This window comes from Poeciliopsis prolifica, unplaced genomic scaffold (genome assembly GCF_027474105.1).
Source record: "Poeciliopsis prolifica strain line A6 unplaced genomic scaffold, Auburn_PproV2 SCAFFOLD079, whole genome shotgun sequence".
NCBI lineage: Eukaryota > Metazoa > Chordata > Actinopteri > Cyprinodontiformes > Poeciliidae > Poeciliopsis > Poeciliopsis prolifica.
This window is the reverse complement of record NW_026562454.1, coordinates 917,915-932,766: the sequence shown is the minus strand read 5'-3', so window position 1 is coordinate 932,766 and position 14,852 is coordinate 917,915. Positions and strand designations below refer to the sequence as shown.

The 14,852-nt window shown below is 44.6% G+C and overlaps 1 protein-coding gene across 1 annotated transcript; it reads right to left on the bottom strand.

Moving 5' to 3' along the window:
* Positions 1-543: 543 nt before the first annotated feature.
* LOC129352722 (prothymosin alpha-B-like) lies at positions 544-4,063 on the bottom strand. Its single transcript, XM_055021836.1, has 5 exons — positions 3,902-4,063; positions 1,986-2,051; positions 1,814-1,898; positions 1,642-1,727; positions 544-1,510 (listed from the first exon to the last, which is right to left on the bottom strand). The coding sequence occupies exons 1-5, from the start codon at positions 3,944-3,946 to the stop codon at positions 1,472-1,474; spliced, it is 321 nt and encodes a 106-aa protein (XP_054877811.1). The 5' UTR covers positions 3,947-4,063; the 3' UTR covers positions 544-1,471.
* Between the last annotated feature and the right edge of the window lie 10,789 nt (positions 4,064-14,852).

Genomic DNA, 14,852 nt, shown 5'->3' with positions numbered 1-14,852 from the left:
GAATTACATCTGTGCTGTTTTTATTTTTCATACAGTGTAATAAATACACATAATGAACATTTAAAAGAATTAATCCCACTCAAATATATATATACTCACTTGGATGGTATATTTTTATTTCTTATAACTTGATTTTGTGTTATCTTTGCAATATTTTATTCTTAATCTTTTCAAGTATATACATACTACTTTTGGATTTTGCTGCGTGAATCTACATACCTCAGTTATGCTGTTACACCTGAATTTCCACAGTGGGACAATAAATATATTCAGTAAATTAAAATACACATCCTGATGAGACTCATTTGTCAGATTTACCTTTTTAAAACCGACGACTTTAAGATAAATTCATTTCTGTGTTTTTCATTATGATGTAATCATAATAAAAGACACTGAGACATCAAACATGTTGGCTATTAAAGTCCATTTATTTCAGGAATTTTATCACAAACTGAAATATTGTGATAGAATTTCTGAATCAAATTGACTTTTCAAAAATATTTGAATTTAAATGAAGTAAAGCTCTAAAATTAATTTGAGACATTTTGGAGGCAAAAACAGGTTTAATTTTCAACAGTTTTGATTTTCATAAAAAAGCTCATCCAGATTAGACGTTTTTCTCAGATAAATCTAGAAATCTGCGTTTTGTAGGTCATGCATGTCGTAAATCAACATTTCCGGAGCGACTTCCTGATTCACCTTGAGCGGGTTTTCCCGCCGCCAGGAAGAGGAAATGAAACCAGGCAGAGATGTGAAGTACAACTCACAAAATAAAAGTCCGGTTTATTGTCAAAACAACAAACTTCGCACATACATCAAAACAGGCCGTCATAAAACAAAATGTCGCTGACAAAGAAAAAAAAGAACAAAGGAAACAGAGGCTCTTCTCTTTGGCCTTACCCTCCCATACAAACAAACTAGTTATGGTACAGCTAAAGTACATACATTAAATTTACTGGAATGCTCTGAGTTCAGCGGCGTTAACAGGTTGCCTTTCAGCTTTTATTCTTTTTTTAGCTTTTTTTTACAGGTTTTCTAGGTTCTGAGATATTGTAACATGGTCAACCAAGTAAAATCTTTTTGTTTCAGAAGAAGCACCGATTTGGTCTGACGAGATCGCTGCCGAGAGAGAAGCTGCCCCCCCTCCTAACAATATGTACAAAAATATAAAATGTAAATAAAAATACAAACAAATTCTTCGCTGGGTTGTTGTTGCTGAAGAGAAGCCAGATTTCTGCGGCGGGTCCTCTAGAAAATTTGTCTTGCAGCCTGGAGGTCAGAGGTCAGGGAGATGGGGGGGGGTGGACGTGGTGATGCTTGTTGAACTCTACTTGCTAATGACCATGTTGGGTTTTTTTATTATTTTTTCCTTTAGATCAGTCCTCCCGCCCCTCCACCTGTGACGTGTCAGAGAGGTCAGAGGTGAAGAACCAGGAAGTGGTTCAGCAGGTCGGCGCCGCGCGGAAACGCATCAATCGTCGGTTTTCTGCTTCTTGGTTTCGACATCGTCCTGAAAGAAGAGAGGAGACGGTGTTAGGACGGGGTCAGGATGGGGTCAGGATGGGTCAGGATGGGGTCAGGATGGGGTCAGGATGGGGTCAGGATGGGGTCAGGACGGGGTCAGGGCTGCCGGCAGCTCACCTCGTCGTCTTCGTCGTCGTCCTCAGCTGCCCGTTTTGTGCCGCCCTCGATCTCATCTTCATCATCTTCCTCGTCCTCCTCATCTCCTGCAGGAAGCAGAAAGAGGTCAAAGGTCTGGAGGTTTTAGAAACACCCACCCCTTCCGTTCCCACGGTAACAGATGGCGTCCCACCTTCTCCGTCGTCCTCCTCTTCTTCCTCTTCCTCCTCATCCACCTCCTCCTCGTCTACCTCGGGCTCGCCGTTCTCCTCGTTCTCCTGCAGGAAGAGCAGCCGTCAGCTAAAGTTTTCATCCCTTTACAGCTGAAGTTTTGGGCCCTTAACAGGTAAAGTTTGGGGCCCTACCTTCCCGTTGGTGGCAGCATCCTTGCCGTTCTCCTTCTCCTCTGCCAACTTCTTCTCCTTCAGGTCCTGCAGCAGAAGCAGCATTAGCGTTAGCGTAGCGGTTAGCGCTGCCCTTCTACCCACTGGCCTACTTACAGCTGCACATTGTTCAGTTAGCCAGCAGATCCTCTGCAGATCCTCCCCTGCCTCCTCCCCCTCCATCCGCTCTAATGTGTTGTAATCTGATACTTTGATGTGGCCCAGGGGAACTCTGGGTATTGTAGTCCTCAGCCCGCTGCCATTGCTGCCATGTCACGAGACACGCCCGGGAGAAGCACTGCGATACCCAGGATGCATTGCTCGATTTAAAATAACACAGGAGGGCGCAGGAGGAGGAGGAGGTGATGAAGAGGAGGCGGAGGAGAGCGACGCACGCTGCTGCTGCTGGCCGCTTGTTGTAACGGAGGACAATAGAAAACGACACATGGCAAAGGCTGCGGGTCCGAACGGAACCGAAACGCGCCGTTAAACCGCGTCCACACAAACACTTTCACCGGAAACACGCTCCTCCCCCCGCGCGCCCCGCAACACGCGCGCCCACGCACATACAGTTATTGATTAATTGCTTAATATAATCTCATTGGTTGGAATCCATTAAGCTGTTTAGAAGCGCCGAAGAGCGCGTGCTGCGCGCTACGCGTAAAAGGACGTGTGTGCGTAAAAATGCTCCAGAACTAAAAATAGAGGCAGCAGGCGCCCCCCGGATTAAAACGCCTAATTCCGGCCCGAACTTTCCCCTTTCTGCCTCCCTCCGGATGTTCATTCATTACCAGCCGGAGCCGCGCTGCCGTTTGCCCGCCGCGCCGCCGCCGCGGAAACACGGTACGCACCTCCGCCCCGACCAGAACCGGTCAAAGTTTCACCAAACCAGAACCAAAGTCCGGCTGAAGCCAAAACAAGTGGGCTCACAGCCGGAACGGCGGAGGGAGAACCACAAAGGGGAAAACCAGCGCCGTCACATCACACCTCCACGGCGCGCCCGCGCACACGCACGCAGGCGCACACAATGAAGAAGGTTACAAAATGAGACAGAAAAAGTTTCCCCCCGGAGATACAATCGAAACACGCTGCAAGAGGAAAAAACGCTGAAGAAGAGGCGGAAGCCGCGCGGCTCCCATGCGGCGACCCGAACCAGTCCGTAAACAAACCGGGTCGGACTGCGGCGGCCGGCAGGTGCCTGTTGGGTCACACACAGAACCAGAGATGGACCGACAAGAACCAACAAGCCGGAGGAGGTGAAAGTTGACAGCGTGAATTCCTGCCGCTCCGCGCTCCATTCAAACGCTTCAACTTCACTCCACATCCGAACCGGAGCGCCGCCGGAGCCCCCGCTCCGCCGACACACACATCCGGGAGGAGATTGGACCCCCCAGAAAGTCCAAACCTGATTCTCCTCTGAATGTAAATCACTTCCAGCATCTCTCCGGACGCGAAGGAGGGAAAAAATGTGAGATTCGGCGCCTCAATGGTGATAAGAGTAGCGGAAAAACGCGATAAGTGCGTGTTGGAGAGCGCGCCGTGCGTAACGCACCGGTTCGGGCTGGACGGCAGAACCGAGCCGCTTGTATAACAAAGAACCCCGCGCAGACTCTTCCTCTCCGGACAATGAGACGCGGCGCTGGAGGCGCAGACCTCCATGATGCGGAGCTCCGACTCCCAGCTTTATTCTAGGGGTCCATTTACTGGCCTCTGTCTCTCTCCCCATCAGTACCGGGATCACCGGCTGGTTCGGTCCGGTTACTGGATCACTGGTTCCTATGGTCCTTTGGGCTCGAATGAGCGCGAGAAAGGTTTGGTGAAAATCTAGGTTACAGCCTGGAGACGCGTAAAGCTGGAGAGGGGCTCAGGGAGGAAGGGGAAGGTGAGCGGCGGCTTACCTTGGCAGAGATATCCGAGCCAGAGTCCACCTGCGTGTCCGCCATTGTTTTAGTTCAATAAAATAAAGGACGGCTGAAAGGAAAGCTGGAATAAAGTAAATCCCCTCTGCTCGGCTGCGGATCTAGCTGGATTAGATTGTGCCAGTGGCCGACGGTGCTCACGGCCGAGCCTTTAATATAGGCTTATGGGCGGGGCCTCGCGGAGGTCGCCGGCCGCTGATTGGCTGCTGGCCGCACAGAGGTGTTTTCTTCGCGCGCCGGAGTGGAACAATGGGTAGAATTTCTATCTGCTTAGGCCACGCCCCCTTCTGTTCTCCCCATGCAACCGTCCCTATTCCGCTAAAAACAAATAATCCGAACCGATTAAAGGCAGCGGAACGGACCGCACAGAGCCGGTCCGACACCGTGGAGGCCAGAAAACCGGGTCCGAACCGAGCTGCGCAGTGAATTTATCGAATAAACGAGCGCTCCGTTTGACGTGGTGTCAGTTTGATTGATTGATGGCCGGCTGGGGGAATCAGGAGGCGAACCCGGACCGGTTCTCCCGCCCACCACCGCGGAGAGGGATTACAAGCGCTTAAATGGGGAAAGCTGTTAGAAAACAGTCGGTTTTGGTGGATAACAGTGTTTTTTCTGCTCTGCTGGGAGAGTTTGAGGGAGAAAAGCAGTTTAATGGAGGCAGTGGTCGGCCCAGCTCGGCTGCTCGCCCCTCCCCCTTCATAACGTCCATTTTTGAAACTCCCTCTCAGCTCTGAATGTGCGCACTTCACACTCTACACGTTTTTTTCACACACACTTCACTCAAAACCCGTGCGGGAAGGTAGCCCCACGCACAAACACGCACTATCCGTCGAGTAAACGCACTAGAGCGCAGTTTTAACGTGTAGTTTGGTGTGAACAAGCTGCTGGCCTCATTTCCTCCATTGTTGGAGCCCACAGAGAAAAGCCCCGCCGAGGAGGAGGAGGGACCAGAAGTGGAAAAAACCAAAAAACAGTGCGACATAACAAAAACATGCGATGACAAGAGTGCGGGAAACAGAAAATCATCGTAATAATTATGTGCTCATGAGGCGCAATCCTCTGTTTTCTTACCCACTTTATGAACTCATGTCTGTTACAGGCTGACTGAGAGCGGGACAAAGCGGCACTCAGAAAAAAGCAGCCGCCATTACTCCTTGTTGCTGTGGGGGGATGGGAGCAGAGCAGCGCGTGCCCACATTCACATTCTGCTCTGGTGACGCACTCCGACACAGCGCCGCTCTGATTGGTCGATGGAGTGAAATGAACAAGGCTTAGGCGGACAGCGGCCGCTGATTGGCTCCCGTGGCCGTCCGTCAGTTTAAACCGGTGTGAGTTGGTTGTTTGTAAGCCGCGGCTCCGGATCGCGGATCTGGAGTCGGTGTAGAGTTTCTCCCCAGTCTGTGGCCATGTTATGTTTTCTGATTACTGCCGAGTAAAATCGCTTCTTTTTCACTCTGGTTCCTAATAATCTCTGAGATAAACATGAGTTGTTCGGAACAGCCCGGGCGAACAGAACCTTGCCTGTTCCCCGTTGCTGTTGCTGTCATGAAATATTAATGTGGTTATCAGAGAGAACAGATGGAGAAAGTGATCCTTCAGCAGAACCAAATCTTTTCCTCTGACCGTGTTTTACTGACAAAATTCAGCTATTTCCACCAAACAGCTTCAATTCACCTTGAATTTTCTGTAGTCCTTTAAAACTGACTAAAATTCAGAAAAAATAATTTCAAAATCCCACAAAAGTTTTTACTTCCCAAAGCTGCTGTACTGAGCTGCATGTGTTTTATACTCTGAAGATTTTAGTGTAAAGAAGTCAGGCACAGTGTGGGAAATGATGCATAACTTTCCTCACATGAGATAAACAGAAATATCATATTTCCTTCACGGTTTCTACTTTCACGGTTTCACTGTTTGAGCTTTAAATGATGTCATATTTTACAGCTCAAACATTGTTTTATTTCATTTTTGCTACTGAGTCTCCTTAAAATATTTTACACTTCCTTTATATATTGGAATAATAAAATTAGCACAGACCATTTTCACTTTCTGTGGAGTTTTTGATCAATAAATAATTACTTTAAATAAAGATTCAGCCCAGTTACTGATTATTTACCACCAAATAAGGCTCTTCTCACCCAAACATCATCGTTCAGTGTTGATTTCTGACTCCCAAAGCATCACTGCCTCATTACTGAAGCCACACGTTAAATGCAAATATCATATTTTCCTAGAGCGGTCTGTGTGGCCGTGGTTCCTAAAACAAACCTGATAACTGAAAATTCAACCTACAGAAACAGAGGAACAGAAAAACTCTTCAGCTTTAAAAAATCATAAAATGAGTTTTAAGATCCATTTGTATTGTGCTTCTACATAAAGGCAGCAGAAATAGGTTATATTCGCCCAAATGCTAACCTGATCTGTAATGCATAACAGCATGGCTTATATGTTTGTCTTATGTTTTATTAGCAATATAATTGAACATGATGCTCAACCTCGTCATCCCTGCACACAGGAGTCTCCATGTGCTGCAATGTTGGATCAACATATTTATGCTCCTGTTGTAAAAGTGAAACACATGAAGTTTAACGGAGCTTTTTGTCGTTCCTCCAACTTTCTTCAGATCGTTCCGTCTTTACTGAGGGTCTGTATGTGTTTCAGTCGACTCCCTCTCAAGCTCTGGAGGACTTTGTTTGCAGCATTTCATACATGCAATTATTTTATCTATAAATGCCACAAATTCCTTCATTCTTCTCCTATTTCCTGTTGCTGCAGGAATTTGTTTATTGATCGCAGAATTTTTCTGCATTTGCAGGATTTTTATTTGCATTTGTTTAGTTAATTGTTGGTTTTTGCTTTTTGTTTTTGTGTTTTGGAGTTTGCATCATTCCTGTGTTTGCAGCTTGTTTGACACCAATCAGAAGTGTTTATTTATTGACGATAGTATCCATGTTTCTATTATTTTAATGCGAATTTCGAAATATTGCATTCAAACAGCTGAAGGACACAAAAAAGTTTCTCCACTTCCAAAAAGTTTTGAGCTGGTTTTCCGATTTTCTGCAATGGAATAAATGTGCTGGAGGGGAAATAGAAACACAAAATGTGTTTTTCTGCAGTTGATGTAGCAAAGACTCCCATCAACTGCTGGTCTGTGCCTTACCAGAGGCATGAAAGTCGAAAACATTTCTAAGCCCGTTCTTGTATTGTCACTGAGACTAGTGGTCCATGCTGTTTCTTAGTCTCTCTTATTCCAGCCATGCTTCTGATGAAATATCACATTCTGCGTAGCCTGAAGATTGAAAAACAAGTCATTCACATTTTCTTTTTTGCAACTTTTGAAAAGTTCTCTCAGATTTTACGTAACAATTTCATTGAAACACAGCTGAAAGGTGTCAGTAGACTTTTGCAAGTGATATTAGATAATAATACAGGAATCATTATCGAAACATGGCATAAATATCTAATAGATTCTGTTCTACAGCAGAAAACTCCAGGACTGTCTGACAAACAGACATAAAACCTGAAGATGAGGCTCATCGCAGTAGAATCAGTCCAGGTGTTCATAACCCAGGCAGCAGGTTTCAGCTCAGGGTTTCAGCTCAGGGTTTCAGCTCAGGGCTCCCTGATATGTGCTGGTTCATGAGTAACGAATCGTATCCACTAATCTTATCTGTCTCTGCAAAGCTCTGAAAATCAACCTCAAATCTTTGATTAACTCAACGTTTTCAACAAAAACAGTATTGGCTGAAATCAGAATTTTAAAAATTGGTCAGAAAATTGTAATTGATGCACTCCTAGTTTTTACGGCTTCTTGTTTCTGAAAACATCTAGTGAAGAAGGAAACTGGTGGTGGGCATTAATTATCTGTCATACAGGAGGTGGGGGGTTTACCAGATGATAGTTTTCCTCCTTGGGAGTGAGATGAGGTGGATCAGGAAGCTTCTTGGCTCCAGTCTGGAGGTTTTCCAGGACAGCCTGATTCAGACCACAGTGTCTGGGGACAGAAGCTGGATGCAGGTTCCTTCATCAGCTCCTCCCACTCCGGCTCAGATCAGTTCCTCCAGACCACACATGACTCAAACAGCAGTTGGATCCGTCTTTTTCCGGTTTTTCCTGCTCCGTCCCACTCAGCCTGATAGAACAGAGGTGGATGGAGATAGGAATAGAGCAGTGCAGCGGCATGTCTCGACCTGCTGGACAGGGATGGATGCTTCAGGAGCGGCAACTCCAGCTCAGCTGCTTTTACTGTTTTCACACCTGATAGTGCAGTGGACTCGGTTCGATTGGGAACCAAAATGGCAACATTTGTTCCATGTCCAGCTGCTGTGGTTCTCTTTCACACCGCACTGAGCCAAACGATCCGAACTCATTGAGCAACCTGTTCCTTTCCTCGCCTGTGGGGGCGCTGCACCAAGAAGCACTGAAGGAAACAACATGAACCACTCAGAAGAAGACACTGAACACAACTTCCTTCTTCACCTGATGGAAACAAAATTTGACTGGCATCAGATTTTAGCAGTAGGATTTTCTCCTGGTGTTCATTTAAGTTCACATCAACCGGACCGAGAGCAGCAGAACCCAGAGCAGCAGAACCCAGAGCAGCAGAACCCAAAGCAGCAGAACCCAGAGCAGCAGAACCCAGAGCAGCAGAACCCAGAGCAGCAGAACCCAAAGCAGCAGAACCCAGAGCAGCAGAACCCAGAGTAGCAGAACCCAGAGTAGCAGAACCCAGAGTAGCAGAACCCAGAGTAGCAGAACCCAGAGTAGCAGAACCCAAAGCAGCAGAACCCAGAGCAGCAGAACCCAGAGTAGCAGAACCCAGAGTAGCAGAACCCAAAGCAGCAGAACCCAGAGTAGCAGAACCCAGAGTAGCAGAACCCAAAGCAGCAGAACCCAGAGTAGCAGAACCCAGAGCAGCAGAGCTGTTGGACTGGAGGAAGTGCAGCTGTCTCCTCTGATGGAACTTCCTGTTATGGTGAACTTCCTCTGAATGAGCCGTTTGAACCCAAAGAGATTGACTCGGTGCTGTCTGTCCAGAACCGGTCCAATTCATTTGATCCACACTGAGTGGGTCGTTCAAGTCCAACACGCAGACTGGACACCAGCAGGACCGGTTGGATCCGATTGGATCCAGTCAGAACCTCCTGGCTGATCAATAGTTTCTCCAGTAGTTCATATAATCTATTAATTTTTGCTTTTTTCTTTGTTTTGTTCTGTTAAAATGTTTCTTAGTTTGGTTTGTAGATAAACATTCTGACCTTTTTTTCCAATAGAATCAAATGATCAGAATTATTGATCAGCTTTTAACAGAAATGAATAAATCTGTTTCTCATGCGGATGAAGGTGTAAAACAACCAGAGAACATTTTGTAGATTTTATCAACTTCACAGACTCCTGCATGCTGATAATATTTGAAGGTCAAAGGTCATCCTGGTAACACCTGGAGGTTACCAGGTGGTTTTTACGGTATTATCCGTAGAGACTGAGGCCCGAACGGAGAACCTTCATGTCGTTGTGGCTGGTGATGCTGTTGGCAGGAAGGGTCTCCAGTAGCAGTCAGTGTCGCAGTGAATCAGAAGAGGTTTCTGACTGAAGATGCTCTGCCTGCTTTTTCACTCCTCTGGGCCTTGGGTCAAAGTTCAGGAGTTATTGAGAAGCGAATGCCCACCGGAATGGATCAGTGTTCCTCCAACAACGAACCCTGGATCAGCCCTGGTGTCCAGGAAAGAGCATCAGAGCAGAAACTAGGAGGAGGTGAGAAGAGAACATCCAGGAAGAAGATGGATCTTCAGCTTCCTGTCTGGTACCGGCACCAAACCGGCCAACCAAAGAACCTGAGCAGCTTCTCCTGTGGAGTCCAGGCTGGTGGTGGAGGCTTCTCAAAGGACTGAATACTTATCAATACAATATGTTCTTAGACGGGCTCAGATTTTAACTTGTTCATTTCAAATGACTAATTCTTTTAAAAACATTTTTACTGACAGACGTGAATTCTTGTGTTTCGCCCCTGAATCTGACGCACAAGCATCAGCAGCCGCTGCTGGACGACCGAGCTGCTGCCCTTGGCTCACCGGGGGTTAAGTTTTGCTTTGAAACCACCTGATTGGTCGCTGGAAAACACTATTGTTGTGTTTACGTTGTGCTCAAAGGAATTAACCGATCAGTGAAGCTATTCAAGCCTAAACTAGCATCTCAATGCCAGACATGTTGCTAATGCTAATGCTGTCGTTATCCTGCCGTTTTTTCTCCATGGACGACCAGGACTTCCTGAAACTCTGGAAAACTGAATGGATGGAATAACATTTATCTCCAATCTGATGGTTAAAGAACCTGAAGAACAAATTTAAAATAATTAAAATTGCTGCTGTTGAGCTTACATGTCTATAAAATCAACAATTTGGCAGCAAAAAGAGTTCTTGAATTGAAAATGTAGATGCAGTTATCTTGATTAAAAATTTAAATCCAGTCCCTCATTATCATGACCAAAGGGATTAGAGGCCTGAACACTCACCCTGAGGAACTCCGTTCTTCATTTTACCAGGAGGCTGATGGTCCTGCCAACACATGATGCTGGTTGTTCAACAATTGATGTTCTGCTTCATCAAAAATTCAAATTATTGCATACATTGATCATGATTACAAAAAACATGTATTTTTATATCCAGACTTATTTTATGTTTGTTTTATTTTATTTGTTTTATAGTTTCCTTTCGTCAGTACTGCCTGGATGGATCCAGATCAGCTCCAGAACACGTTCCTCTGTCAGACGTTTCCGTTCCTCTCACAGCCAATCACAGCCTCCCCTCAGAGTCACATGACCGGCCTGCCTCTCTATCTCCTCTGATCTGTGTGGATCTATCGATCAGGCAGCAAGGACGCCATGCTGATGGACGGCGTTACCCGGAGGACGAGGATCAGAGACGTCCTGCAGACCACCAGCGTCTCAGTCTGGAAATATTAGACTTGGAGTTTAGGAATGAGCATCTATTCAATGTTTTCTACGTTTCCAGTTTGTTTGCTGATAATCTCAGAACAGGATCCAGGAATATTCATCATCTTTATGTCTTTTTGACAACATTTTGTGACATTTTGTTAGTTTTATGTGAAAAAGAAAGAAAATGGGAAAAATTTCTGAAAAGTGTGGTGTGCATATGTTGACAACATCATTTAGTCTAATATCTGAAGATACAACATGTCTGATGTATATTTGTGCATCAGATCGCTGGCTGTTCCGTGTTCTGGTGCCTTTTGGATTTTGAGGAGTAAAACTTTGAAATGCACAAATGAACTTGACTGATAATAAATCAAAATAAAATTCAATCAAGGACCAACAGGTCCAGGCTTCAGTCGACTCGTGAACTTTGTGGCCTTCATTTATCAACCTGAACTCACCAGGGTCATGATACCAGATGGTGGTGGCAGCGTCATGCTGAGGGATGCATTCTGATGAAAGTTCAGTCCAGTTTCAGATTGTTTTCATCCAAACTTCTGTCAGAATCTAAACTCCAGCGATGAGTGATTGATTTAATGTTTCCTATTTGATCGTGTTTTTAGAGTTTCCAAAGAGGAGAAAGTTTGATGGAGGGAAAACATGCAGGACTTCAGACTCTCTGAGACGCACGAACAAAAAACTTCTCGGTTTGGAGGATTTAAATGAACCAGAAGGAAAGAAAAAACCTTTAGTTTAGCATCTGGAGTCGGTCGGGTTCTGGAGTCGGTCGGGTTCTGGAGCCGGTCGGGTTCTGGAGTCGGTCGGGTTCTGGAGTCGGTCGGGTTCTGGAGCCGGTCGGGTTCTGATGCCGGTCGGGTTCTGGAGCCGGTCGGGTTCTGGAGGCGGTCGGGTTCTGGAGCCAGTCGGGTTCTGGAGCCAGTCGGGTTCTGGAGGCGGTCGGGTTCTGGAAGTGGTCGGGTCCAGTAGGTATTAAATAGTGAAGGATCCCGTCTGGTTCAAAGTGGGTTTTCTCCGACGGATCGTTAATATTTAACCGGCCGGCGGCGGCCAGATAAACGAGCGGTTCAGCCTGATGGATCTGGTTCTGGTTCTGGTTCTGGTCGGCCCAAACACCTCGTGGACCCGACCCGCCAGGAGGAGGCAGAGAGCGGCGCTGAAATCTGGAGCAATAAAAAAACAATCAGTAAAAACTTTTCATTAATTTAAGTAAATCTGGAACGTTGGACAAATCTAACCTGATCAGCTGCATCAGTTCATCACGATCAATCGATTTGGCTGAAATACTTGATTGATCGTTATGAACAACAGAAACTCACAACTGAACAAATAATAAAGATTTTAACAACATGAATCTGTTTTCCTCCTCAGCGCTGCGTCGCCTGGGCCTCATCTTGTTCAATAAATCTGTTTATTGAACAGTTATCAATACTCATTTTATTAATCGGTTGATCAGAAACATGAGTTTTATTGATGTATTGATTCACAGGTTTTCCCAGGCTTTGCTAAAAATGAGGAAATGTTCACTAAAGGAAAACTGTTGTTGACTTTTGGTCAATAAAATGTTTTTTTCTTTCTTCAAATAAACATTTTTCACAATAAAAAATGTTTATTTTAAACAAGTAAACATGAAAAGATGCGCATAAATAAACGTAAACAATTTAATGTTGTTTATTTGCATCTTCTAATGTATTTCTAATACATTACATGAAAAATAAGCAGAATTAATTTGATCTGCATAATGATTGTTTTAATTATTAGAAGAATTAAAACAAGTACATTTTATGTCAGTGATTATTGATTATTGATCCAAAGTTCCAGTCCCATGAACCGATTTTTTAAAGTCTTGTTTTCTCTAACTTGTGTTTTGGAGACGTTTCCTCAGCAGATCCCATCTGGAATCTGTTTTATCTGGTTATTAAAACCTTCAGACTAAAAGAATCTGGTTATGGATGCAGGTCAAAGGTCAGATTTCTCCTCCAGCTGGAAGCGGCCCGACCCCCGACCTCCTCACCTGGCCGAGTGTCGCTCACACCCAGGTGAGAGGAGGCCAGCGGGGGTCGGGGGTTGGGGGTCGGGGGTCGGGCCCAACAGTGGGGTCGGCTCGTTCTGGTGCAACTGGAGTCAAACTGGGAGGAAACCAAAAATCTGTTAATCCAGAATAAAAGAACAGATTATCATTTCACTCTCTGGTCCAGAACTCAGTTGGTTCTGGTCTCACAGAGAGAACTGGGACTTCCTTGTTTCAACAGGAAACTTCTCATCGAAGAGGTCAGAGGTCACATGTGGAGTTCCCCAAGGTTCAGTCCCAGGACTCCTCTGATTCAATATTTATAGACTCCCACTGGCTCAGGTCATTACAGGAAATAAGATCAGATGCCATGGAGACGCTGATGATACACAGCGCTACCAGGTGACCTTTGACCCCATCCAGTCACTGAACAGATAAATGTGTAGATGAGACAAAACTTTCTAGTGGAACAGAAACAAAACTGAAGTGTGTCTGTTTGGACCTAAAGAGTAACAATCTAGAGTTATGGATCTAGAGTTATAGATCTAGAGTTATAGATCTAGAGTTATGGATCTAGAGTTATAGATCTAGAGTTATGGATCTAGAGTTATGGATCTAGAGTTATAGATCTAGAGTTATAGATCTAGAGTTATGGATCTAGAGTTATAGATCTAGAGTTATAGATCTAGAGTTATGGATCTAGAGTTATGGATCTAGAGTTATAGATCTAGAGTTATGGATCTAGAGTTATAGATCTAGAGTTATAGATCTAGAGTTATGGATCTAGAGTTATAGATCTAGAGTTATAGATCTAGAGTTATGGATCTAGAGTTATGGATCTAGAGTTATAGATCTAGAGTTATGGATCTAGAGTTATGGATCTAGAGTTATGGATCTAGAGTTATGGATCTAGAGTTATAGATCTAGAGTTATGGATCTAGAGTTATAGATCTAGAGTTATGGATCTAGAGTTATGGATCTAGAGTTATAGATCTAGAGTTATAGATCTAGAGTTATGGATCTAGAGTTATAGATCTAGAGTTATGGATCTAGAGTTATGGATCTAGAGTTATGGATCTAGAGTTATAGATCTAGAGTTATAGATCTAGAGTTATGGATCTAGAGTTATGGATCTAGAGTTATAGATCTAGAGTTATGGATCTAGAGTCAACACAGCTTGCATTTTTACAGCTGGACACTAGAGATCAGGTTGACCTCTGACCTGAACCTTAAACTACTGCTGGTAGCAGATCAACCTGCTGGTTCTGGTTCTGGTTCTGGTTCTGGTTCTGGTTCTGGAATGCAGAGCAGAACCAGAACTAAACATGAAAGCTGCATTCAGCTTCTATGCACCACAAATCTGGAACAAACTTCCAGAAAACTGAAAAACAGCCGAAACACTGAGTGTCTCTCAGTCTAGAATCTAGACTCTAGATTATAATCCCAGCAGGTTAGTTGCTATGGAAACATTAGATTAGATTGATAAACATTTTTGATGTAACGAAGGTTTTGGTGAAGCCAATAATCAAAATGTTTGTTTTATTGTTTTGTGATGTAAAGCACTGTGAACTGAAATAAACTATTGCTTAATTGATTGATGAATTGATTGATTGATGAATTGATTGATTGATTGATTAGAGAAGGCTCTGATCTCAGGAGGGAGAACTGCTGACCTGAGGAGCCCCTGGTGGCCGCCAGAGGAACTGCAGCTGCAGCCTCAGAGGTTTAAATGTGTTTATTGATTTCTCTCATTTTCATGTCTTTTGAATGAGTTGATATTATAATCTGGATTAATCAGATTATTCTCTTCATGTGTGAATTTGAAGGATTCTAAACTTTGAGTTAAACAACTAATTTCTGGATCTGGATGTCCGACTGTAGTTTATGGAGTCAATCTGTCAGTTTCTCCCATCAGGATCCAAAAGCTAAAAGACACATTTTATTCCTGGAAAACAGACGACTGTGTTCTGCTG